A 24,909-nucleotide genomic window follows, 5' to 3' on the forward strand; every position below is an offset into this window, starting at 1 on the left:
GATCACGCCAAGGTTCTTAGCGCTTTGGGAGGAGGACACAATGGAGTTGTCAACCGTGATGGCGAGATCATGGAACGGGCAGTCCTTCCCCGGGAGGAAGAGCAGCTCCGTCTTGCCGAGGTTCAGCTTGAGGTGGTGATCCGTCATCCACACTGATATGTCTGCCAGACATGCAGAGATGCGATTCGCCACCTGGTCATCAGAAGGGGGAAAGGAGAAGATTAATTGTGTGTCGTCTGCATAGCAATGATAGGAGAGACCATGTGAGGTTATGGCAGAGCCAAGTGACTTGGTGTATAGCGAGAATAGGAGAGGGCCTAGAACAGAGCCCTGGGGGACACCAGTGGTGAGAGCGCGTGGTGAGGAGACAGATTCTCGCCACGCCACCTGGTAGGAGCGACCTGTCAGGTAGGACGCAATCCAAGCGTGGGCCGCGCCGGAGATGCCCAACTCGGAGAGGGTGGAGAGGAGGATCTGATGGTTCACAGTATCGAAGGCAGCCGATAGGTCTAGAAGGATGACAGCAGAGGAGAGAGAGTTAGCTTTAGCGGTGCGGAGCGCCTCCGTGATACAGAGAAGAGCAGTCTCAGTTGAATGACTAGTCTTGAAACCTGACTGATTTGGATCAAGAAGGTCATTCTGAGAGAGATAGCGGGAGAGCTGGCCAAGGACGGCACGTTCAAGAGTTTTGGAGAGAAAAGAAAGAAGGGATACTGGTCTGTAGTTGTTGACATCGGAGGGATCGAGTGTAGGTTTTTTCAGAAGGGGTGCAACTCTCGCTCTCTTGAAGACGGAAGGGACGTAGCCAGCGGTCAGGGATGAGTTGATGAGCGAGGTGAGGTAAGGGAGAAGGTCTCCGGAAATGGTCTGGAGAAGAGAGGAGGGGATAGGGTCGAGCGGGCAGGTTGTTGGGCGGCCGGCCGTCACAAGACGCAAGATTTCATCTGGAGAGAGAGGGGAGAAAGAGGTCAGAGCACAGGGTAGGGCAGTGTGAGCAGAACCAGCGGTGTCGTTTGACTTAGCAAACGAGGATCGGATGTCGTCGACCTTCTTTTCAAAATGGTTGACGAAGTCATCTGCAGAGAGGGAGGAGGGAGGGGGAGGAGGATTCAGGAGGGAGGAGAAGGTGGCAAAGAGCTTCCTAGGGTTAGAGGCAGATGCTTGGAATTTAGAGTGGTAGAAAGTGGCTTTAGCAGCAGAGACAGAGGAGGAAAATGTAGAGAGGAGGGAGCGAAAGGATGCCAGGTCCGCAGGGAGGCGAGTTTTCCTCCATTTCCGCTCGGCTGCCCGCTCGAGCCACGGAGCGGGAGGGGAGGACCGAGCCGGCCTGGAAGATAGGGGACATAGAGAGTCAAAGGATGCAGAAAGGGAGGAGAGGAGGGTTGAGGAGGCAGAATCAGGAGATAGGTTGGAGAAGGTTTGAGCAGAGGGAAGAGATGATAGGATGGAAGAGGAGAGAGTAGCGGGGGAGAGAGAGCGAAGGTTGGGACGGCGCGATACCATCCGAGTAGGGGCAGTGTGGGTTGTGTTGGATGAGAGCGAGAGGGAAAAGGATACAAGGTAGTGGTCGGAGACTTGGAGGGGAGTTGCAATGAGGTTAGTGGAAGAACAGCATCTAGTAAAGATGAGGTCGAGCATATTGCCTGCCTTGTGAGTAGGGGGGGAAGGTGAGAGGGTGAGGTCAAAAGAGGAAAGGAGTGGAAAGAAGGAGGCAGAGAGGAATGAGTCAAAGGTAGACGTGGGGAGGTTAAAGTCGCCCAGAACTGTGAGAGGTGAGCCGTCCTCAGGAAAGGAGCTTACCAAGACATCAAGCTCATTGATGAACTCTCCGAGGGGACCTGGAGGGCGATAAATGATAAGGATGTTAAGCTTGAAAGGGCTGGTAACTGTGACAGCATGAAATTCAAAGGAGGCGATAGACAGATGGGTAAGGGGAGAAAGAGAGAATGACCACTTGGGAGAGATGAGGATCCCGGTGCCACCACCCCGCTGACCAGAAGCTCTCGGGGTGTGCGAGAACACGTGGGCGGACGAAGAGAGAGCAGTAGGAGTAGCAGTGTTATCTGTGGTGATCCATGTTTCCGTCAGTGCCAAGAAGTCGAGGGACTGGAGGGAGGCATAGGCTGAGATGAACTCTGCCTTGTTGGCCGCAGATCGGCAGTTCCAGAGGCTACCGGAGGCTACCGGTCGTGCGCGCTGGGACCACCAGATTAGGGTGGCCGCGGCCACGCGGTGTGGAGCGTTTGTATGGTCTGTGCAGAGAGGAGATAACAGGGATAGACAGACACATAGTTGACAGGCTACAGAAGAAGCTACGCTAATGCAAGGAGATTGGAATGACAAGTGGACTACACGTCTCGAATGTTCAGAAAGTTAAGCTTACGTAGCAAGAATCTTATTGACTAAAATGATTAAAATGATACAGTACTGCTGAAGTAGGCTAGCTGGCAGTGGCTGCGTTGTTGACTTTGTAGACTAGCTGGCAGTGGCTGCGTTGTTGACACTACACTAATCAAGTCGTTCCGTTGAGTGTAATAGTTTCTACAGTGCTGCTATTCGGGGCTAGCTGGCTAGCTAGCAGTGTTGATTACGTTACGTTGCGTTAAAAGAACGACAATAGCTGGCTAGCTAACCTAGAAAATCGCTCTAGACTACACAATTATCTTTGATACACAGACGGCTATGTAGCTAGCTATGTAGCTAGCTACGATCAAACAAATCAAACCGTTGTGCTGTAATGAAATGAAATGAAAATGTGATACTACCTGTGGAGCGAAGCGGAATGCGACCGGGTTGTTGAGTGCGGAAGTTCTATTCAGTAGACGTTGGCTAGCTGTTGGCTAGCTAGCAGTGTCTCCTACGTTAAGGACAACAAATAGCTGGCTAGCTAACCTCGGTAAATTAAGATAATCACTCTAAGACTACACGCTCTAAACTACACAATTATCTTGGATACGAAGACAGCAAAGACAACTATGTAGCTAGCTAACACTACACTAATCAAGTCGTTCAGTTGAGTGTAATAGTTTCTACAGTGCTGCTATTCGGTAGACGGTGGACGTTTGCTAGCTGGCTAGCTGCTGGGCAGATAGCAGTGTAGACTACGTTAGGACGACGAAATACGAAGTTGCAATAGAAGTGCTGACTGTTTCACTTTGTTGTCCTCTTTCTTTTCCTTTTTCTTCTGTCCTTCTTTTGTCCTTATTTTGTCTTCCTTTCTTCTGTTAACTAGATATTTTTTGTTGTTATTCTTTGTAAGCTAGCTAGCTTCTTCCAGGAGAGTCCCTAGCAACTGCTTAGCAACAAGTAAACAATTCTGCTAGCAATTCAGCTAGCTAAGATAACTGTACAATTTTATGAAAAATAGTTAATTTTTCAAAAGCCTGTCTTTTTTGGTTTGTTCCTTGTTTTGTCTTCTATTGAGTCTTGCAGTTTTCTCTTGATTTTTCGATTGTTCTCTTGATAAGTGTGTGAATTGGACCATTTTCCTGTCAAGTACTTTTGGGTGTCAGGGAAAATGTATGGAGTAAAAAGTACATTATTTTCTTTAAGGATGTAGTGAATGAAAAAAGTTTTAAAAAGTACAGATACCCCCAAAAACTACTTCAGTAGTACTTTAAAGTATTTAAAAGAAGTTTATACCACTGGTCAGGAGGCCACAGAAAATGGATGCGGAAACAAATGACAACGATGACGGCTTCAGTGGGTTTGAACAATAAACTCCTTTTATTTCTACAATTAAGATTCCAAGATTCCAGTCTGCTAAATGACTTAAATGTAATGTAAATGTAAGATTCCAATACGTTATACTAACTAAAAAGGATCTTCACTCTGCTTGTGTTAATGTAAAAATCATAAGGGTGGGTGGTGGTCTCGATTAGAATTCAGGAGTCGTTTTGAAGACGTCCGACTAGACGACTCTCTAGGGACTCAAAGACGGTGTGTGGGTCTTGGTCAGCGTTGATATGCACTGCCTCAGGGTAGAGGTCCTGCAGGGAGGAAGCATTGGCCCAGTACTCCTTTAGCTGCTGGAGCAGTTGGGCCTCGGAGTCCTTGGGATTGAACTGCAGACGGGTCTGCACCTCAGGACTGGGGGCTGGCTTATACAGTGAGTGGTATCTGTCGGGCAAAAAGAAAGACTAAGAATAACAAAGGACGAGGAATAAACAACAGAGAACTTTGTACACCAGACTATGGGAACATCCCCATTTAATGGCACCCTCTTTTCTATATAGTGGACTACTTTTGACCAGAACCCTATGGGTGTTACGGTAACATTTGGGACACAGACTGTGTTTCAAACTTATAAAAGACACACCCTCATCCACCTCGCCTTAGGGGAATCCCCGCGGCCATATTTGTCGTCGGTCCAAATTATTAGCCAAGCAAGGGAAGTTTGCAACATAAGCCCCTCAGCCCTCGTTTTAAATGGAGTTTGCGAGTGTACAATTATGTTCACTCCGGGACCTGAAACCACCCATAATTCAATTCGCGATGATTGTACATCTACTAAAAAATTCAGCCAAAACTTAAAACCAACATTAATATGGAGAAGTCAACATACGTTAAACATAAGTTAAAAGGAATGTAAATAAGTTAGACATTTTGCTACCCTGACGTCACACTTACAGATTGTAACTTTCGATTTTCCTGATATAGTAGGATGGCTAACATTCGATGTCTGCGGATGAGTTGTCTTCTAGTCAAGATATGAAATGCAATCATAATTGATTGTAGTGCATATAAGGCATCCACAACAGTTCCATGATGACTGAAAACACAACCTTGGGTTGAACAAGTGACAAATTTCCGGTCAGGAGCGGTCCATTTAAAATGTATTCATTCTTCCCTTGGCCCTTGCCCTGCAAGTGTCAACTCGTCAGACATCATGATACGTCATCAGAAGTGTCCACCTAATTTGAGGGCTGAGGGTGTGTCTTTTAAGAGTTTGGAATGCAGCCGCTGTCTATGTCATAGGGTCAACATCCCCATAAGCCCGAGCAATGACTGCGTCGCATGACTCACCTCTCCCCAGTGACAGGGTCGATTGACCTCAGAGTGACTCTCTCGATGGCCACATCGTCTGTCATTTCCAAAAAGAAGACCCTATGGCGAGAAAGGAAAAGAATATTAGATATAGCTGTACGAGCTTCGTATTAGGTTCATTTTAGGATAGGTCTAAAAACATTTCTCCACATACCACTAATGGTCATGTTCCCCACACCCACTCAGGAGACAGCCAAAGTAAATATTTCACCTACTCTGTCCCCAGCACAAGTACAGGAAGTAAAGACTTGTTTTCCAGACTTGTTTTCAGAGGTGCCAGGCCGAACTGAGGTTATGGCTCATGATATTGTTTCCATACCAGGGAGATTAGTGAGCATGAGGCCATATCAGGTACCGGAGGTTTGACAGGCCGCAATTAGAACAGAGACAGAGAAAATGTTGGCAGCTGGAGTGGTTGAAGAGTCACATAGTGAATGATCTAGCCCAATTGTGATGGTCTTTGCGGTTCTGTAACGACTTTCTGAAGGTCAATGAAATCTCCAAGTTCGATGCCTACCCCATGCCCCGAGTAGATGAACTGCTGGAGAAAATTGGTAAAGCTCGGTACAGTACGACCCTGGACCTAACCAAAGGTTACTGGTAAATTCCTCTGACCCCCAGAGCCAAAGAAAAGACAGCCTTTGCCACCCCTGACGGTTTGTTTCAAAACACCGTCATGCCATTCGGCTTACACGGGTCCCCAGCCACCTTTCAACAGCCAATGGACAAGGTCCTAAAACCGCACCAAGCGTATGCCACAGCCTATTTAGATGACATGGGGATCTACAGCCCAGATTGGGAATCCCACTTCACCCGGGTACAGGCAGTGTTAGACGCCCTTAGGAAGGCACGGCGAACCCTTCTCACGGCGAAACCTGGCAATTTTTACGTGGAGTTAGAGGAAACAGATTATCTGGGATACACCGTGGGAAGAGGGTTAATCAAACCCCAACTTAAGAAGGTGGAAGCAATTAGATGATGGCCGAAACCAGTAAATAAGAAGCAGGTTCGAGCCTTCCTAGGGTTGACCAGTTACTACCGGAAATTCATTCCAAGTTATGCCACAGTGGCCAACTACTCAGTCGTTGAGAAAGAGGCGCTGGCAGTAAATTGGGCTCTAGAAAGCCTGAAATCCTACCTGCTAGGGCGCCACTTCACCCTCATCAGTGACCATGCCCCACTCACTTGGATGCATAGGGCTAAAGAGAAGAACGCTCGGGTGATGCGGTGGTTTTTGAGTCTCCAACCGTTTCACTTTGACTTAAACCCAGAGCAGAGAAGGAAATGGAAAATGTGGATGGGTTATCCCGCAAGCACGCATATTTTGCTCCGGTACCTCGGCCTAGGGGTCGAATCTGGGGGGGGGGTGCCAAAGGGGGGTCGAGTAATAAATGGCAGATATGTGAGAGCAGAACTAATAAACGGGCTCTGCCCTCTCACTAAAATGGCCACCCCGATCAGAACTACAGATCACAAAATGTCTGACCACCAAAACTACTATTCCCAGAAGCAAGGGGAACGCTCAGAAAGTGGGGCCGACCCACAGATAACGGGTCAAGACAAACCAGGAAGAGAGGGGAAGGGCTGAAAGGATCTGTGAACCACAGAGAAAGAGACAATATACACTGCACAAAAAAATAAAGGGAACACTAAAATAACACATCCTAGATCTGAATGAATGAAATATTCTTATTAAATACTTTTTTCTTTACATAGTTGAATGTGCTGACAACAAAATCACACACAAATTATCAATGGAAATCAAATGTATCAACCCATGGAGGTCTGGATTTGGAGTCACACTCAAAATTAAAGTGGAAAACCACACTACAGGCTGATCCAACTTTGATGTAATGTCCTTAAAACAAGTCAAAATGAGGCTCAGTAGTGTGTGAGGCCTCCACGTGCCTGTATGACCTCCCTACAACGCCTGGGCATGCTCCTGATGAGGTGGTGGATGGTCTCCTGAGGGATCTCCTCCCAGAACTGGACTAAAGCATCCGCCAACTCCTGGACAGTCTGTGGTGCAACGTGGCATTGGTGGATGGAGCGAGACATGATGTCCCAGATGTGCTCAATTGGATTCAGGTCTGGGGAACGAGCGGGCCAGTCCATAGCATCAATGCCTTCCTCTTGCAGGAACTGCTGACACACTCCAGCCACATGAGGTCTAGCATTGTCTTGCATTAGGAGGAACCCAGGGCCAACCGCACCAGCATATGGTCTCACAAGGGGTCTGAGGATCTCATCTCGGTACCTAATGGCAGTCAGGCTACCTCTGGCGAGCACATGGAGGGCTGTGCGGCCCCCCAAAGAAATGCCACCCGAAACCATGACTGACCCACCGCCAAACCGGTCATGCTGGAGGATGTTGCAGGCAGCAGAACGTTCTCCATGGCGTCTCCAGACTCTGTCACATGTGCTCAGTGTGAACCTGCTTTCATCTGTGAAGAGCACAGGGCGCCAGTGGCAAATTTGCCAATCTTGGTGTTGTCTGGAAAATGCCAAACGTCCTGCACGGTGTTGGGCTGTAAGCACAACCCCCACCTGTGGACGTCGGGCCCTCATACCACCCTCATGGAGTCTGTTTTTGACCGTTTGAGCAGACACATGCACATTTGTGGCCTGCTGGAGGCCATTTTGCAGGGCTCTGGCAGTGCTCCTCCTGCTCCTCCTTGCACAAAGGCAGAGGTAGTGGTCCTGCTGCTGGGTTGTTGCCCTCCTACAGCTTCCTCCACGTCTCCTGATGTACTGGCCTGTCTCCTGGTAGCGCCTCCATGCTCTGGACACTACGCTGACAGACACATCAAACCTTCTTGCCACATCTCGCATTGATGTGCCCTCCTGGATGAGCTGTACTACCTGAGCCACTTGTGTGGGTTGTAGACTCCGTCTCATGCTACCACTAGAGTGAAAGCACCGCCAGCATTCAAAAGTGACCAAAACATCAGCCAGGAAGCATAGGAACTGAGAAGTGGTCTGTGGTCACCACCTGCAGAACCACTCCTTTATTGGGGGTGTCTTGCTAATTGCCTATCATTTCTACCTGTTGTCTATTCCATTTGCACAACAGCATGTGAAATTTATTGTCAATCAGTGTTGCTTCCTAAGTGGACAGTTTGATTTCACAGAAGTGTGATTGACTTGGAGTTACATTGTGTTGTTTAATAAGTGTTCCATTTATTTTTTGAGCAGTGTATATCAGCTGGATTTACCGTGTATGAGCTGGACTGTTTGGACTTACTTGTTGGCTTTTGGACCTGGACCTACCGAGAACCCAATTTGTGTACCGAACCCTGCTATCCTTGACTTCACCAGAGGCCTGGGTGGACCAGGACAGGGAAACACACAGGTACTGTCCTGTTCGAAAGAACTCTCACTCTGGGGTTATTTTGGTGACTGTTTCCCGCTTAATTTGTGAAACTCTACTAATCTTGAAGAGGTTTGTCACAATACATTTTTAGATAAATATACAATATATTTCCTGCAGACAAACAATGATGACCAGTCACCTTTCTTGATATAAAACCCCAAAGTAAGCCACATAAGCCAGTGGCCGGTTTGGGATCGTCAAGGAACAATCACGTAGAGACCATTTCTCTTCCCTTTACTTTACTTCCACTTGAGAGATGCCGGTTGGTATGCATACTTACTACTCCTAAATGATTTTGTCTTCGAAATGTCCCATAAAAACAATAATGTTAATGCCTGAATATCACTGTGCCTAACTGAAATAATCATGAGGGCAGCTAAGAGAAAGTGAATAGATCATGACGGTCTCCTGAGCAGGCACAACTTAATAGTCGCGGGAATGTCCACACGTGTCTCTCCCAGGACACGCTGCTGCTTACGTAAAGTGCCTCTAATGGTGTGGTCAGGTGGAGGAACACCATGCTAACTGTCCTCACCCCCTAGTCCCCGTCATCCCCTTCTAAACACCGGCCCCATAGTGGTCTCTGGAGGATCATAGGATGGTGTTCTTGACTGCATTCACCGTATCATAAATGTTTTACATTTACTTCAAGAGGAGAGTATATAGAAGGACCATTTGGAACATTTCAAATTACAAAGGATCAATGGCACACACACACACACTCCTCGGAATATACTGTGTGCGATACAGTATATAGGCCTACTAAAGCCCTTTGATATGCCTTCTATTCCATGATGTTCCCCAAGTGTTCCTAACCGTTACAGATTAAGAGACTGTGGCAGGGATGTCCTGACTGGCACATACTGAACAACATGTCACAGAGCTGTCAATCTCCACTGTAAAACATTTCTAGACGAAGATTTTAAATGTATGCCTCGGCGAAAGCTTTGTGTGTGTGTGTGTGCGTGTGTGTGTGTGTGTCTGAATATGGTCAATTATTTGGGGGAAGAGTGTCTTGAATTTTTTATGAATATTTGTCTTAAAATTAAAAAAAAAAAAAAAAACTACTCTGCAAAGCTATTAGCATTAATATTTATGCCACTACATGAAATATTCATGGTTAAACCAAGAGGATAAAAAAAAGACTGATAGGAGAGTCAGTCTGGGTAGGGGGGTTGTAAAGAGAAGAGATCATTTACATTGGGTGTTGTTTGTGGAACAGCTTGATGCTCTAAAACAAATGACTTACATAAACAAGAGTGCTCACAAGCGGAGATATGGGGAAAAATTGGAAAGAAACGTAAAGTGTGTGTGCACACTTGAATGAATGCACATGCATTTCTGTCTTTGTGTTTTAGGCATGTGGGTATATAACCTACATTTGATGAGTGAGGAACGTACACACTGTACAAGTATCTCTTTTCTGCACAAAGACCCTGTCTGCATACCAAAATGGCACCCTATACACTATATAATGCACTTTGGGCTCTGGTCAAAAGTAGTGCACTGGGAAGTAGGGTGCCATTTGGGACGCAGACCTCTTCAACTAAACAAAGAGGCTCCACTCATCCTCCTGTCTAGAACTAGAACCACCCCCCCCCCCCCATCCCAACCCCCTGTCCTTATTTCCCCCCATTCCATCTTACCCAAATTAAGAAATTAATGAGGGGCATATTCTTTACAGCCCGCCTTGGCAATGTTTACCACTGATTAAATTAGAATGCAGGCCCTGTTGTATTATTTATAAGCCAATTAGAGGAAGTGTTAATTTGATACGGTCTGCTGGATAGTTAAAATACATCTGAGTGAGAGAGGGGTTGGGGTAGAAAGAGGAAAGCTCAAGCTGACATTTCTCCACAGCTCTCTTGGATTACATGGCTAATTGCCCTGCTTTATCTGCGTGTCACAAATCTTCATGCATATTTCACTGTTCACAAAGACTGATTGTTTAAACTTGTGTAAGGCCTTTAAGGAGCCAAGGTGTGGCCAATGCATACTGTACGTTGTGTGGAAAATGTCCAGATAAAGAGAATGTTTTTGTAAAGATGAAGTGTGAAGTTAGTCTGAATTGGATTTGAGTAATATCCAGACCTTGCCTCGTAACGAGTTACGCCCAGAGAACTTGCACTAAAGGCGGAAAAGCACATTTCTGACCCGAAAGTATAAAACAGTTAAGAATTAACATATCAGACCATGTGACCATGAGCTGAAGCCAAGGTCGGATTAGTTGTAACCCCAAAACGCAGCATGAGGTTGAAGGACACAAAGGGAAGACAAAGGAACCTTAAAACAATCTATGCTACGGATGAGTAGAAGTGTCTAAGAGGGTGAATTCAAACAGGACCACCCGGTTACCACTGTCATGACTGTCCTGATCAGGTCAGGTTACAGGAGACCACAACCCTAGAGATTATCTCTCAACCCAAACAGAGGGGGAGAGATCTAGGGGTCTGAAGATGTGGGGGTTTTATGACCCCTCACGCCCATGGTAAACCTTAGGCCACAGACAACATTCCTGTGTTCTCTCACTATGGAAAACCAGCCTCAGAACATTAAACATGCAATAAAGGGACTTTGGAACAATGGTTTCCGTCAGCCACAATGGTGGTCATGATGATAGATGGAATATGAAAATGTATGTCATTTTTGTTTTGTTATTAAAGGTTAATAGATGACGTTATTACGAAAACATTGTAATTGTAAGAGCTTTCCTAGGATATGCTTGGTGTTTATACATTGTACGTTGTGTCTAAAATTGGATTTGAGTCAAATCTAGACCGTGCCTCTTAATTTGGTACGGCCAGAGAATTGCCCTAAAGGCGGTTACGCCCACTTCTGACCCGAGGGTATAAGACATGTGAATCAAGAATTAACATATCAGACTAAGTGACCCAAGCTGCAGCCGAGGTCTAAAAAGTCATCGAACCCAAAACTCAACCCAAGGTTGAAGACAAAGAAATCTTTTTCTACCCATGCTACCACCTAACCTCCACTCTCCATCAAATCGTGGTATCTATACGGTTTCATTCCTACGCTGTGAGCCCTGAGCTACAGAGCTGTCTGTCCTCAGAAGAGCCCTCCCAGAGCAAGGGCGAGGAATCAGACCAAAAGGACACTGACATCGTGAGGACGACCAGAGAGTTGCACCGGAGAAGTGCGTAATCAGAAGCGACCCACGCTTAGCTTCCCATCTGAGACCTCCCACACGTAATTACATCATTATATTCTGACCCATAAGAGCAGCAGTTTGGGGCAAGGCTAGGGTTAAAATAAGCATAGATGACAAATGCACCCAAATGTATATTTCTCTCGTGTACTTTCTCTCTCTTTTAAATCCCCATTTTGGGTAACACGCGCCATAGTGTGTTGGCCCGTTATACTAAGTTCTAATCAATAGCCTAGAATGTGTTTTTGTCATAATTTTAGCTTTCTAGTAAATAAATACTCAACTAAGATTTGTGTGGTATGAACTCATTGGTGAGACCTGGGTCGGTGCAGATTCCCGGATTATGCGACGTTCAGAATGAGACTGTAGAGGAAACTGATTAATTAACGACGGCTGTAAAATCGATATTCTGATATTCTTTGAGTTAATTTGGGAAATAGAAACTCAATAAAACTAATTTTCCCATGGTGCCCCAGGTTAATGAGTTAATAATTGCTTGATTCAGTTAATCACGCAATTAGAAACCTTTAATCATTCGATGAGCAACAGTCGTCACATGAACTAATACAACGTCATGACACCACTCTCCAAGGAATCGGGTGTCTACACTGCTTTCATTCCTACGCTGGAGCCCTGAGCTACACGGCTGTCCGTACTCAGAAGACGCCCTTTCAGAACAAGGACGAGGAAACAGACCACGAAGAGAATGTCCACACGATGTCAGTGCCCTATCAGAGAGTTACACCCTGTAACAACAGTGCCGCCATCAGAGGAGGAACTTTGTCACCAGAGGAGATACACCATCGGAGACCTTCGACACGTAATTACATCATTATATTCTGATCCATAAGAGCGGCATTTCGGGGCAAGGTTAGGATTACACTAAGAATAGTTTACAAATGTACCCAAGTGCTCTTTTCTCTTGTGCACACTCACTCTTTCACTCTCTTTGAAATCACCATTTTGTGTAACACGTGTCATATTGTGTTGGTCCGCTAGGGACCTGTTTCATTGTACTAAGTTCTAATCAATAGCGTAGACTGTGTGTGTGTGTGTGTGTGTGTGTGTGTGTGTGTGTGTGTGTGTGTGTGTGTGTGAACCGTATATTATCATTTTAGCTTGTTAGTAAATAAATGATCAACTCAATTGGTGTGGTAGGACTTATTTAGTGGGACTCGGGTTTGTGTAGATTCCCAGATTATGCGTCGTTCAGGATGAGACTGTAGAGGAAATTAATTAATTAGCGACTGTTGTAAAAATCGATATTCAGATTTTTTTTTTTGTTAATTTGGGAAATACACTCAATAAAACCAAACTTTCCCATGGTGCCAAGTTAATGAGTTAATAATTGCCTGATTCATTTAAATCACATAATTATGAACAGTTAATCATTCGATGAACAGCAGTCGTCACAATCAATAGAACGTCACGACATGGGTTTTCATGGCCGAGCAGCCTAAGATCACCATGCGCAATGCCAAGTGTTGACTGGAGTGGTGTAAAGCACGCCGCAATTGGACTCTCGAGCAGTGGAAACGCTTTCTCTGGACTGATGACTCATGCTTCACCATGCTTCAAATGACGACTCATTTGGCAGTGACGGACTAATCTAGGTTTGGCGAATGCAAGGAGAACGCTATCTGCCTGAATGCACAGTGCCAACTAAAGTATAATGGAGGAGGAATAACGGACTGAGTGTCACGCCCTGGTCTAAGTATTTTGTGTTTTTCTTCATGTATTGGGTCAGGCCAGGGTGTGGCATGGAGTTTTTGTATTGTGGTGTGTTTTGTCTTGGGGTTTTGGTGTGTATGTATTTGGGATTGTAGCTAGTGGGGTTATCTAGCAAAGTCTATGGCTGTCTGTAGTGGTTCTCAATCAGAGGCAGGTGTTTATCGTTGTCTCTGATTGGGAACCATATTTAGGCAGCCATATTCTTTGAGTTTGTCGTGGGTGATTGTCCTGAGTGTCTTGATGTCCTTAGTCTGTGTTAGTTTGCACCAGTTAAGGCTGTTTCGGTTTTCACTACGTTTATTGTTCTGTAGAGTTTGTGTTTTGGATTCGTGTTACGTTGTGTGATTAAACACGGATCGCAATATACACGCTGCAGTTTGGTCTGACTCTCCTTCACCACATGAAAACCGTGACACTGAGGCTGTTTTTCATGATTCCGGCTAGGCCTCTTAGGTCCAGTGAAGGGGCATCTTAACGCTACAGCACACAGTGACATTCTAGACGATTCTGTGCTTCCAACTTTGTGGCAACAGTTTGAGGAAGGCCTTTTCCTGTTTCAGCATGACAATGCCCCCATGCACAAAGCGAGGTCCATACAGAAATGGTTTGTCGAGATCGGTGTGGAAGAACTTGACTGGCCTGCACAAAGCCCTGACCTCAACCCCATCAAACACCTTTGAGATGAATTGGAACGCCGACTGCGAGTCAGGCCTAATTGCCCAACAACTGTTGCCGACCTCACTAATGCTCTTGTTGCTGAATGGAAGCATGTCCCCGCAGCAATTTTCCAACATCTCGTGGAAAGCCTTCCCAGAAGAGTGGAGGCTCTTGTAGCAGAAAAGTGGGGACCAACTCAATATTAATGAAGATGATTTTGGAATGAGATGTTCGACGAGCAGGTGTCCATATAATTTTGGTATTGTAGTATATATACTGTATATAAAAACAATATCTAAAGAAATCCACACGTTCTCCCTCTCTCACACCCCTGGAGTATACGCAGTGTAAGTAAATTCAATGGAGAGTCTTTTTTTGCAGCGTTTTCTCTTTCTTAAACATGTCCAAATCTTAATAATTGTCTATCTACACACACTCCTAGGGAATATTACACAGTATAAGCAAATCACAAGCACACGTGTATACACATACCACAGATATACACACACACAGGTGTGCAACGGTTGTTTCATGGTAGAGTGTGGTATGCAAAATGGTCATCTTTGAGCACTTTCAACCCCTTCTACCATGGACAAAAAGGTATGGAATGTTTCGTTCAAATAAAAAAGGGTGCAGTTAAAAAGTGATTAAACTCATAACATGAACAACCCACACATTCCACAGGAAAAGGTCAAAATAAGAAGTCTACAGTTCCCAGAAACTTCAAAGACCTGTATTTGTAAAAACAATAATGGTTGGATGTGTGTACACACATGTGCTTGTGAGAGAGGGATAGAACGAGGGAGAATGCTGTAACATGCCTCACTCTCCATTGACTTGCTTTGGATTTGCTTACAACAACAAAAAATGTAATCCATTTTTAGATTACATTTTAAGGCAACAAAATGTGAAGACTGTGCAAGGGGCGTGTAGACAAGTAGTGTGTTTGTGTCTGTGTGAGTGGATTTCTTTAGATATTATTTGTATACAGTACCATCAAAACTATGAAATAACACATATGGAATAATTTAGTAACTAAAAGAAGTGTTAAACAAATCAAAATATACACTGCTCAAAAAAATAAAGGGAACACTAAAATAACACATCCTAGATCTGAATGAATGAAATATTCTTATTAAATACATTATTCTTTACGTAGTTGAACGTGCTGACAACAAAATCACACAAAATGTATCAATGGAAATCACATTTATCAACCCATAGAGGTCTGGATTTGGAGTCACACTCAAAATTAAAGTGGAAAACCACAATACAGGCTGATCCAACTTTGATGTAATGTCCTTAAAACAAGTCAAAATGAGGCTCAGTAGTGTGTGTGGCCTCCACGTGCCTGTATGACCTCCCTACAACGCCTAGGCATGCTCCTGATGAGGTGGCGGATGGTCTCCTGAGGGATCTCCTCCCAGACCTGGACTAAAGCATCCGCCAACTCCTGGACAGTCTGTGGTGGATGGAGCGAGACATGATGTCCCAGATGTGCTCAATTGGATTCAGGTCTGGGGAACGGGCGGTCCATAGCATCAATGCCTTCCTCTTGCAGGAACTGCTGACAGTCACATGAGGTCGAGCATTGTCTTGCATTAGGAGGAACCCAGGGCCAACCGCACCAGCATATGGTCTCACAAGGGGTCTGAGGATCTCATCTCGGTACCTAATGGCAGTCAGGCTACCTCTGGCGAGCACAGAGGGCTGTGCGGCCCTCCAAAGAAATGCCACCCCACACCATGACTGACCCACTGCCAAACCGGTCATGCTGGAGGATGTTGCAGGCAGCAGGACGTTCTCCATGGCGTCTCCAGACTGTCACGTCTGCCACATGTGCTCAGTGTGAACCTGCTTTCATCTGTGAAGAGCACAGGGCGCCAGTTCTTGCCACATCTCGCATTGATGTGCCATCCTGGATGAGCTGCACTACCTGAGCCACTTGTGTAGGTTGTAGACTCCGTCTCATGCTCCCACTAGAGTGAAACCACCACCAGCATTCAAAAGTGACCAAAACATCAGCCAGGAAGCATAGGAACTGAGAAGTGGTCTGTGGTAGAATTGTCATGATGAATGACAAGGAGTTGACATGATAGCACAAACAGGTTTAGGACCAAGCTACCAACGGTGCACTGACCTGTGAGACCTCAACTGGGCCAGTCCACAATACGCCACTAGCAATATCTTTACACCCATAATGACCTCATTTAATTTCCACTTGGTACATACCCACACTACCCACAGAGAGAGTTGGCATTCCAAATGACACCCTATTCCCTATTTATTGCACTACTTTTGACCAGTGTCTACAAAAGTAGTGCACTGTATATCATGGGAATAGGGTGCCATTTGGTACACAGCCAGAGAGTGCCATCAGATCTGAGGGGGTTGGATAGAGTACTTTGAAGTAACTGGAGTCTCCATGGTGGGTGATCTGCATCCAGAGGTACGTTTTTATTTTTATTTCACCTTTATTTAACCAGGTAGGCTAGTTGAGAACAAGTTCTCATTTGCAACTGCGACCTGGCCAAGATAAAGCATAGCAGTGTGAACAGACAACACAGAGTTACACATGGAGTAAACAATTAACAAGTCAATAACACAGTAGAAAAAAATGGGCAGTCTATATACAATGTGTGCAAAAGGCATGAGGAGGTAGGCGAATAATACAATTTTGCAGATTAACACTGGCGTGATAAATGATCAGATGGTCATGTACAGGTAGAGATATTGGTGTGCAAAAGAGCAGAAAAGTAAATAAATAAAAAAAAAACTGTATAAAAACAGTATGGGAATGAGGTAGGTGAAAATGGGTGGGCTATTTACCTATAGACTATGTACAGCTGCAGCGATCAGTTAGCTGCTCGGATAGCTGATGTTTGAAGTTGGTGAGGGAGATAAAAGTCTCCAACTTCAGCGATTTTTGCAATTCGTTCCAGTCACAGGCAGCAGAGTACTGGAACGAAAGGCGGCCAAATGAGGTGTTGGCTTTAGGGATGATCAGTGAGATACACCTGCTGGAGCGCGTGCTACGGATGGGTGTTGCCATCGTGACCAGTGAACTGAGATAAGGCGGAGCTTTACCTAGCATGGACTTGTAGATGACCTGGAGCCAGTGGGTCTGGCGACGAATATGTAGTGAGGGCCAGCCGACTAGAGCATACAAGTCGCAGTGGTGGGTGGTATAAGGTGCTTTAGTGACAAAACGGATGGCACTGTGATAGACTGCATCCAGTTTGCTGAGTAGAGTGTTGGAAGCCATTTTGTAGATGACATCGCCGAAGTCGAGGATAGTCAGTTTTACTAGGGTAAGCTTGGCAGCGTGAGTGAAGGAGGCTTTGTTGCGGAATAGAAAGCCGACTCTTGATTTGATTTTCGATTGGAGATGTTTGATGTGAGTCTGGAAGGAGAGTTTGCAGTCTAGCCAGACACCTAGGTACTTATAGATGTCCACATATTCAAGGTCGGAACCATCCAGGGTGGTGATGCTAGTCGGGCATGCGGGTGCAGGCAGCGATCGGTTGAAAAGCATGCATTTGGTTTTACTCGCGTTTAAGAGCAGTTGGAGGCCACGGAAGGAGTGCTGTATGGCATTGAAGCTCGTTTGGAGGTTAGATAGCAGTGTCCAATGACGGGCCGAAAGTATATAGAATGGTGTCGTCTGCGTAGAGGTGGATCAGGGAATCGCCCGCAGCAAGAGCAACATCATTGATATATACAGAGAAAAGAGTCGGCCCGAGAATTGAACCCTGTGGCACCCCCATAGAGACTGCCAGAGGACCGGACAGCATGCCCTCCGATTTGACACACTGAACTCTGTCTGCAAAGTAATTGGTGAACCAGGCAAGGCAGTCATCCGAAAAACCGAGGCTGTTGAGTCTGCCGATAAGAATATGGTGATTGACAGAGTCGAAAGCCTTGGCGAGGTCGATGAAGACGGCTGCACAGTACTGTCTTTTATCAATGGCGGTTATGATATCGTTTAGTACCTTGAGTGTGGCTGAGGTGCACCCGTGACCGGCTCGGAAACCAGATTGCACAGCGGAGAAGGTACGGTGGGATTCGAGATGGTCAGTGACCTGTTTGTTGACTTGGCTTTCGAAGACCTTAGATAGGCAGGGCAGGATGGATATAGGTCTATAACAGTTTGGGTCCAGGGTGTCTCCCCCTTTGAAGAGGGGGATGACTGCGGCTGCTTTCCAATCCTTGGGGATCTCAGACGATATGAAAGAGAGGTTGAACAGGCTGGTAATAGGGGTTGCGACAATGGCGGCAGATAGTTTCAGAAATAGCGGGTCCAGATTGTCAGGCCCAGCTGATTTGTACGGGTCCAGGTTTTGCAGCTCTTTCAGAACATCTGCTATCTGGATTTGGGTAAAGGAGAACCTGGAGAGGCTTGGGTGAGGAGCTACGGGGGGCGGAGCTGTTGGCCGAGGTTGGAGTAGCCAGGCGGAAGGCATGGCCAGCCGTTGAGAAGTGCTTATTGAAGTTTTCGATAATCATGGATTTATCGGTGGAGACCGTGTTTCCTAGCCTCAGTGCAGTGGGCAGCTGGGAGGAGGTGCTCTTGTTCTCCATGGACTTCACAGTGTCCCAGAACTTTTTGGAGTTGGAGCTACAGGATGCAAACTTCTGCCTGAAGAAGCTGGCCTTAGCTTTCCTGACTGACTGCGTGTATTGGTTCCTGACTTCCCTGAACAGTTGCATATCACGGGGCTATTCTATGCTATTGCAGTCCGCCACAGGATGTTTTTGTGCTGGTCGAGGGCAGTCAGGTCTGGAGTGAACCAAGGGCTGTATCTGTTCTTGGTTCTGCATTTTTTGAACGGAGCATGCTTATCTAAAATGGTGAGGAAGTTACTTTTAAAGAATGACCATGCATCCTCAACTGACGGGATGAGGTCAATGTCCTTCCAGGATACCCGGGCCAGGTCGATTAGAAAGGCCTGCTCACAGAAGTGTTTTAGGGAGCGTTTGACAGTGATGAGGGGTGGTCGTTTGACTGCGGCTCCGTGGCGGATACAGGCAATGAGGCAGTGATCGCTGAGATCCTGGTTGAAGACAGCGGAGGTATATTTGGAGGGCCAGTTGGTCAGGATGACGTCTATGAGGGTGCCCTTGTTTACAGAGTTAGGGTTGTACCTGGTGGGTTCCTTGATGATTTGAGTGAGATTGAGGGCATCTAGCTTAGATTGTAGGACTGCCGGGGTGTTAAGCATATCCCAGTTTAGGTCACCTAACAGAACAAACTCTGAAGCTAGATGGGGGGCGATCAATTCACAAATGGTGTCCAGGGCACAGCTGGGAGCTGAGGGTGGTCGGTAGCAGGCGGCAACAGTGAGAGACTTGTTTCTGGAGAGAGTAATTTTCAAAATTAGTAGTTCAAACTGTTTGGGTATGGACCTGGAAAGTATGACATTACTCTGCAGGCTATCTCTGCAGTAGACTGCGACTCCGCCCCCTTTGGCAGTTCTATCTTGACGGAAGATGTTATAGTTGGGTATGGAAATCTCTGAATTTTTGGTGGCCTTCCTGAGCCAGGATTCAGACACGGCAAGGACATCAGGGTTAGCAGAGTGTGCTAAAGCAGTGAGTAAAACAAACTTAGGGAGGAGGCTTCTGATGTTGACATGCATAAAACCAAGGCTTTTTCGATCACAGAAATCAACAAATGAGGGTACCTGGGGACATGCAGGGCCTGGGTTTACCTCCACATCACCCGCGGAACAGAGAAGGAGTAGTATGAGGGTGCGGCTAAAGGCTATCAAAACTGGTCGCCTAGAGCGTTGGGGGCAGAGGATAAGAGGAGAAGGTTTCTGGGCATGGTAGAATATATTCAGGGCATAATGCGCAGACAGGGGTATGGTGGGGTGCGGGTACAGCGGAGGTAAGCCCAGGCACTGGGTGATGATGAGAGAGGTTGTATCTCTGGACATGCTGGTTGTAATGGGTGAGGTCACCGCATGTGTGGGAGGTGGGACAAAGGAGGTAACAGGGGTATGCAGAGTGGATCTAGGGGCTCCATTGTGAACTAAAACAATGATAACTAACCTGAACAACAGTATACAAGGCATATTGACATTTGAGAGAGACATACAGCGAGGCATACAGTAATCACAGGTGTTGAATTGGGAAAGCTAGCTAAAAACAGTAGGCGAGGCTAATCAGCTAGCACAACAAACAGCAGGTAAAATGGCGTTGACTAGGCAACTGGGCCGACAGATAAACAAACAAGCAGAATGGAGTACCGTGATTAATGGACAGTCCAGCGTGCGTCAGCTATGTAGCCAAGAGATCAGTGTCCAGGGGGCAGCGGTGGATGGGCAGGGAAGCTGGGCTGGCGAGTGTTATCCAGGTTTAAAAAAAAACTAACAATGACTAAATAGCTTGTAGCTAGTTAGCTGGTTAGCGTCTGGAGGTTCTTGAGTGTGTCATAAAAATAAAATAAAAATTTAAAGTAATAGCGATTCCGTATCACAGTGGGTGAGGCAGGTTTCCGGAAGGTATAAACAAAATAAAAATCAAAAAGAGATAGAAAGTAAATGGGTTCAGAGTGTTTGGGATGCGGTGATTCAGATGGTTAGCAGGCCTGTGCTAACAAGCTAACAGTTCGTAGGCCCGGGCTAAACAAGCTAGCCGTTTGCAGGCCGAATTAGCAAGCAGGGAGATAGCGAGGGCTAGAGAGTTAACCTTTGGGGGACGTCGCGATGGGGTGAGTCTGTTTATTCCTCTTCATGCGGTGACATCGACAGACCGGTCGTGGGCCCGGGTAATTGTAGCCCAGGAGTATACTACAGGTGCTCTAGTACGCTAGGTGAGCTGGAGACACAGCGATTCAGAAAGCTTGCGGGCCTTGGCCAGCAGATGGATCTTTGGCGATGTCGCAACGAAAAAGCCTGTTGAAACCACCTCGGACGATTATGTCGGCGGACCAGTCGTGATGGATCGGCGGGGTTCCGTGTCGGCAGTAAAGGGTCCAGGCCAATTGGCAAAAGAGGTATTGTTGGTCCTCTTCGGCTAGTCGGGAGATGGGCTTAGGTCGAGGCTAGCTCAAGGCTAACTGATGCTTGCTTTGGGACAGAGACGTTAGCCAGGAGTAGCCACTCGGATTGCAGCTAGCTAGTTGCGATGATCCGGTGTAAAGGTTCAGAGCTTGCGGTAGGAATCCGGAGATGTGGTAGAGAAAAAGCAGTCTGATATGCTCTGGGTTGATGTCGCGCTGGTGTCCTAGTTAGCTTTGAAGACCGCTAGCAGTGGCTAACTGAGTACTAGCTAGTTAGCTGGCTAGCTTCTGATGGGGGTTCCGGTTCTAAAGTAAAGTATAGAAAAAGCAGATCCGTACCACATTGGGTGATGCGGGTTGCAGGAGAGTATATTCAGCTCTAGTTGGAAAGTGAGATTAAAATATGTATGAAATATATACAGAAAAAAAACCGAGGAAAACTATATTTACACTAGACGGGACGGGACAAGATAAAACACACGTCCGACTGCTACGCCATCTTGGAACGACGTACAGTGCATTTGGAAAGTATTCAGACCCCTTTAATTTTTCCACAATTTGCTACATTACAGCCTTATTATAAAATGTTTTCAATATTTTTTGAATACATGCAATGCCCCATAATGACAAAGCAAAAACAGTATTCAGTACTGTATTCAGACCCTTTGCTATGAGACTCGAAATTGAGCTCAGATGCATCCTGTTTATCATCCTTGAGATGTTTCTACAACTTGATTGGAGTCCACCGGTGGTAAATTCAATTGATTGGACATGATTTGGAAAGACGCACAGCTGTCTTTATAAAGTCCCACAGTTGGCAGTGCATGTCAGAGCAAAAACCAAGCCATGACGTTGAAGAAATTGTCCGAGACTGGATTGTGTTGAGGCACAGATCTGGGGAAGGGTACCAAGACATTTCTGCAGCACTGAAGGTCCCTAAGAACACGGTGGCCTCCATCATTCTTGGATGGAGGCCACCGTGTTGGATCCACCAAGACTCTTCCTAGAACTGGTTGCCCGGACAAATTGAGCAATCGGGGGAGAAGGGCCTTAGTCGGGGAATGACCAAGAACCTGATGGTCACTCTGACAGAGTTCCTCTGTGGAGATAGGAGAACCTTCCAGAAGGACAACCATCTCCGCAGCACTCCACCCAAATACAGGTGTGCCAAGCTTGTAACATCATACTCAAGAAGACTCGAGGCTGTAATCGTGCAGGCCAGTTAAGTTCTTCCACACCGATCTCGACAAATAATTTCTGTATGGACCTTGTTTGAGCACAGGGGCATTGTCATGCTGAAACAGGAAAGGGCCTTTCCTAAAAAAGTTGGAAGCATAGTTGGAAGCATAGAGTTGGAAGCATATAATCATATAGAATGTCATTGTATGCTGTAGATTTCCATTCACTGGAACTAAGGCGTCTAGCCCGAACCATGAGAAACTGCCCAAGAACATTATTCCTACTCCACCAAACTTTACAGTTGGCACTGCATTGGGGCAGGTAGTGTTCTCCTGGCATCCACTAAACCCAGATTTGTCCGTCGGACTGCCAGATGGTGGAGGGTGATTCATTACTCTACAGAACGCATTTTCACTGCTTCACTGAGTCAAATGGCGGCCAGCTTTACTTTTTTAAACTAAAAAAAAAAACGTTAAAAAAATCAAATAAAATGAAACCATCTAATGTTCAGCAAAATAACAACAAAGTCAAATGCAGGTAGCCTCGTCAAATAATTAACATCCAATCACATTAACTGTTACTCTCTCGCGGGAAATCCACTAACGGTCCATATGCAGCCAAACGTAGCTGCTGCTCATTCCGTTTGCTTGAAAATGGATGAATGGTTAAAAAAAAAGTAAGTCCCGCATCCATAGAAACACTTACCAGCTCTACTGGTAGTACTGCTATTACCAACAGTACTACACCTGTCGATGACACAAGTTGCTCTGCTTTCACGAGCACATCGAATGCTAACATCAGTAATTCTACATTTGTTGTTAGCCCAGCTAGCATGGACACTGACAGTTGTGAATCTGATGCAGCCGAAGAGCTACCGACCCCTTAGGCGGGAAGGCACCGAACAACAGACAGGGACATTGGACCTAAGTCCTCCACAATAGTATGGGGCTTGCCTGTCCTGGCCACTCAGTAGCTCACCATATACGACGCTTCTAGCCCCTTCTTTTGATGTTATCTGTTGATTTTATACATGTCTTACTACTCGAAAGTCGTCTTAATTCTCAAAAAACTGCTGTGGCTTATTTTCAAATTGGCATGTTTTGTTTCAACAATTCCTGCTTCGAATTCAAGCCAGTGAATTCTATGCGTTACAGCTGGATGAGTCAACATATGTAGCAGGCATGGCACAGATCCTGTTATATGTCTGTTACGTCTATGGGGGGGTCAATTAAGGAAGACATCCTCTTCTGCAAACCACTGGAAACCAGGACAACAGGAGAGGGTATTTTTAAAGTTCTGGACAGCTTTGTGACATCAAATGGACTTTGGTGGTCAAGATGTGTTGGTATCTGTACTGATGGCGCAAAAGCCATGACAGGGAGACATAGTGGAGTAGTAACACGTGTGCAAGCAGTTGCTCTCGACGCCACTTGGGTGCACTGCAGCATCCACTGAGAGGCTCTTGCTGCCAAAGGAATACCTGACCGCTTGAAAGACATTTTTAGACAACAGTGAAAATGGTTAACTTTGTTAAAGCAAGGCCCCTGAAATCTCATGTATTTCTGCACTATGCAATGGTATGGGCAGCGACCATGTAACTATTTTACAACATACAGAAGTGCGCAGTATTGACATGTTTTTTTTTTTTGTTGAGAGAGGAGCTTAAAGTTTTCTTTACTGACCATAATTTTCACTTGTCTGACCGCTTGTATGATGATGAGTTTCTCACACGACTGGCCTATCTGGCTGATGTTTTTCTCACCTGAATGATCTGAATCTAGGATGTGCGGGACAAAATTGAGGCTATGATTAAGAAGTTGGAGCTCTTCTCCGTTTGCATTAACACAGGTCTTTTCATCGTTTTCATCGTTGTATGATTTTTTTTGTGTGCAAATGAACTCAAGCTTATGGACAATGTCCATATAGCGAAGCACCTGAGTGAGTTGGGTGCGCAATTACGTACTTTCCGAAAAGGATGACACAAGCAACTGGATTCATTATCCTTTCAAGTACACCCTTCTCATTAACCTGTGGTGAGTTATTCACAATTTTAGATGAACAAATAAAGTTTTATATGTAAGATGGCTAAATAAAGAGACAAATGATTGATTATTATTATTTGTGCCCTGGTCCTATAAGAGCAATTTGTCACTTCCCACGAGCTGGGTTGTGACAAAAACTCACACTCATTCTTATAGTGTGGGTGTAGCAGGCTTACAATGATGGTAAAAAAAAACATTTGAGAGTGCGCTGACCCTGGTGCTAGTGGGGGTACACAGCTGGAGGTTGAATGTTTGAAGGGGTATGGGACTATAAAAAGTTTGGGAACCACTGCTCTAGGGGATCTAGAGGTAAATTAGCTCGGGTTCCAACGTGTGGCCTATGCAACTAGAGGCGTTAGTAGAGGAACAGGCATTAACACCCTGGACCAGAGCTAGAGGTAAATAGGCCTACCTGCTGGGGATGAAGTTGGACTCCTGGAGTTTCTCTGCCTGCTCCAGGTCTCTGGGAAAGCCATGCAGCACCCAGCCTCGTGTGGTACAGTCCAGCCTACTGAGACGCTCCGTCAGGATCTGCAGCACCATACTATCAGGCACTAAGGAAACACAGGGACACACATAACACACTCCCTTAGAGACTCTGGTCTTGTTCTTTCAGAATTCTTAAGACTTTAAGAATGCATCCTTCCTGATCAGACATCTGACAGAGATCCCTTTTTTGACATGACTAGATTGGTGTAAGATGTGATAG

General features: G+C 45.9%; 2 protein-coding genes across 4 annotated transcripts in view; both read right to left on the reverse strand.

Moving 5' to 3' along the window:
• Window positions 1-17,647, reverse strand: part of LOC127907379 (uncharacterized) — a 149,714-nt gene extending 132,067 nt beyond the window's left edge. The window contains exon 1 of the mRNA XM_052462648.1: window positions 16,803-17,647. Coding sequence (XP_052318608.1) covers window positions 16,810-17,508 — 699 coding nt within the window. The 5' untranslated portion in view covers window positions 17,509-17,647 and the 3' untranslated portion in view covers window positions 16,803-16,809. The remainder of the gene's footprint in view (window positions 1-16,802) is intronic.
• Window positions 3,704-24,909, reverse strand: part of ak8 (adenylate kinase 8) — a 77,363-nt gene continuing 56,157 nt past the window's right edge. For all 3 annotated transcript variants that reach the window (XM_035786389.2, XM_035786388.2, XM_052462642.1), the window contains 3 exons: window positions 24,613-24,754; window positions 5,026-5,106; window positions 3,704-4,119 (listed from right to left, as the gene is read on the reverse strand). In XM_035786389.2, coding sequence (XP_035642282.1) covers window positions 3,885-4,119; window positions 5,026-5,106; window positions 24,613-24,754 — 458 coding nt within the window. In that variant the 3' untranslated portion in view covers window positions 3,704-3,884. The remainder of the gene's footprint in view (window positions 4,120-5,025; window positions 5,107-24,612; window positions 24,755-24,909) is intronic.

This window comes from Oncorhynchus keta, chromosome 14 (assembly GCF_023373465.1).
Source record: "Oncorhynchus keta strain PuntledgeMale-10-30-2019 chromosome 14, Oket_V2, whole genome shotgun sequence".
Classification (NCBI taxonomy): Eukaryota; Metazoa; Chordata; class Actinopteri; order Salmoniformes; family Salmonidae; genus Oncorhynchus; species Oncorhynchus keta.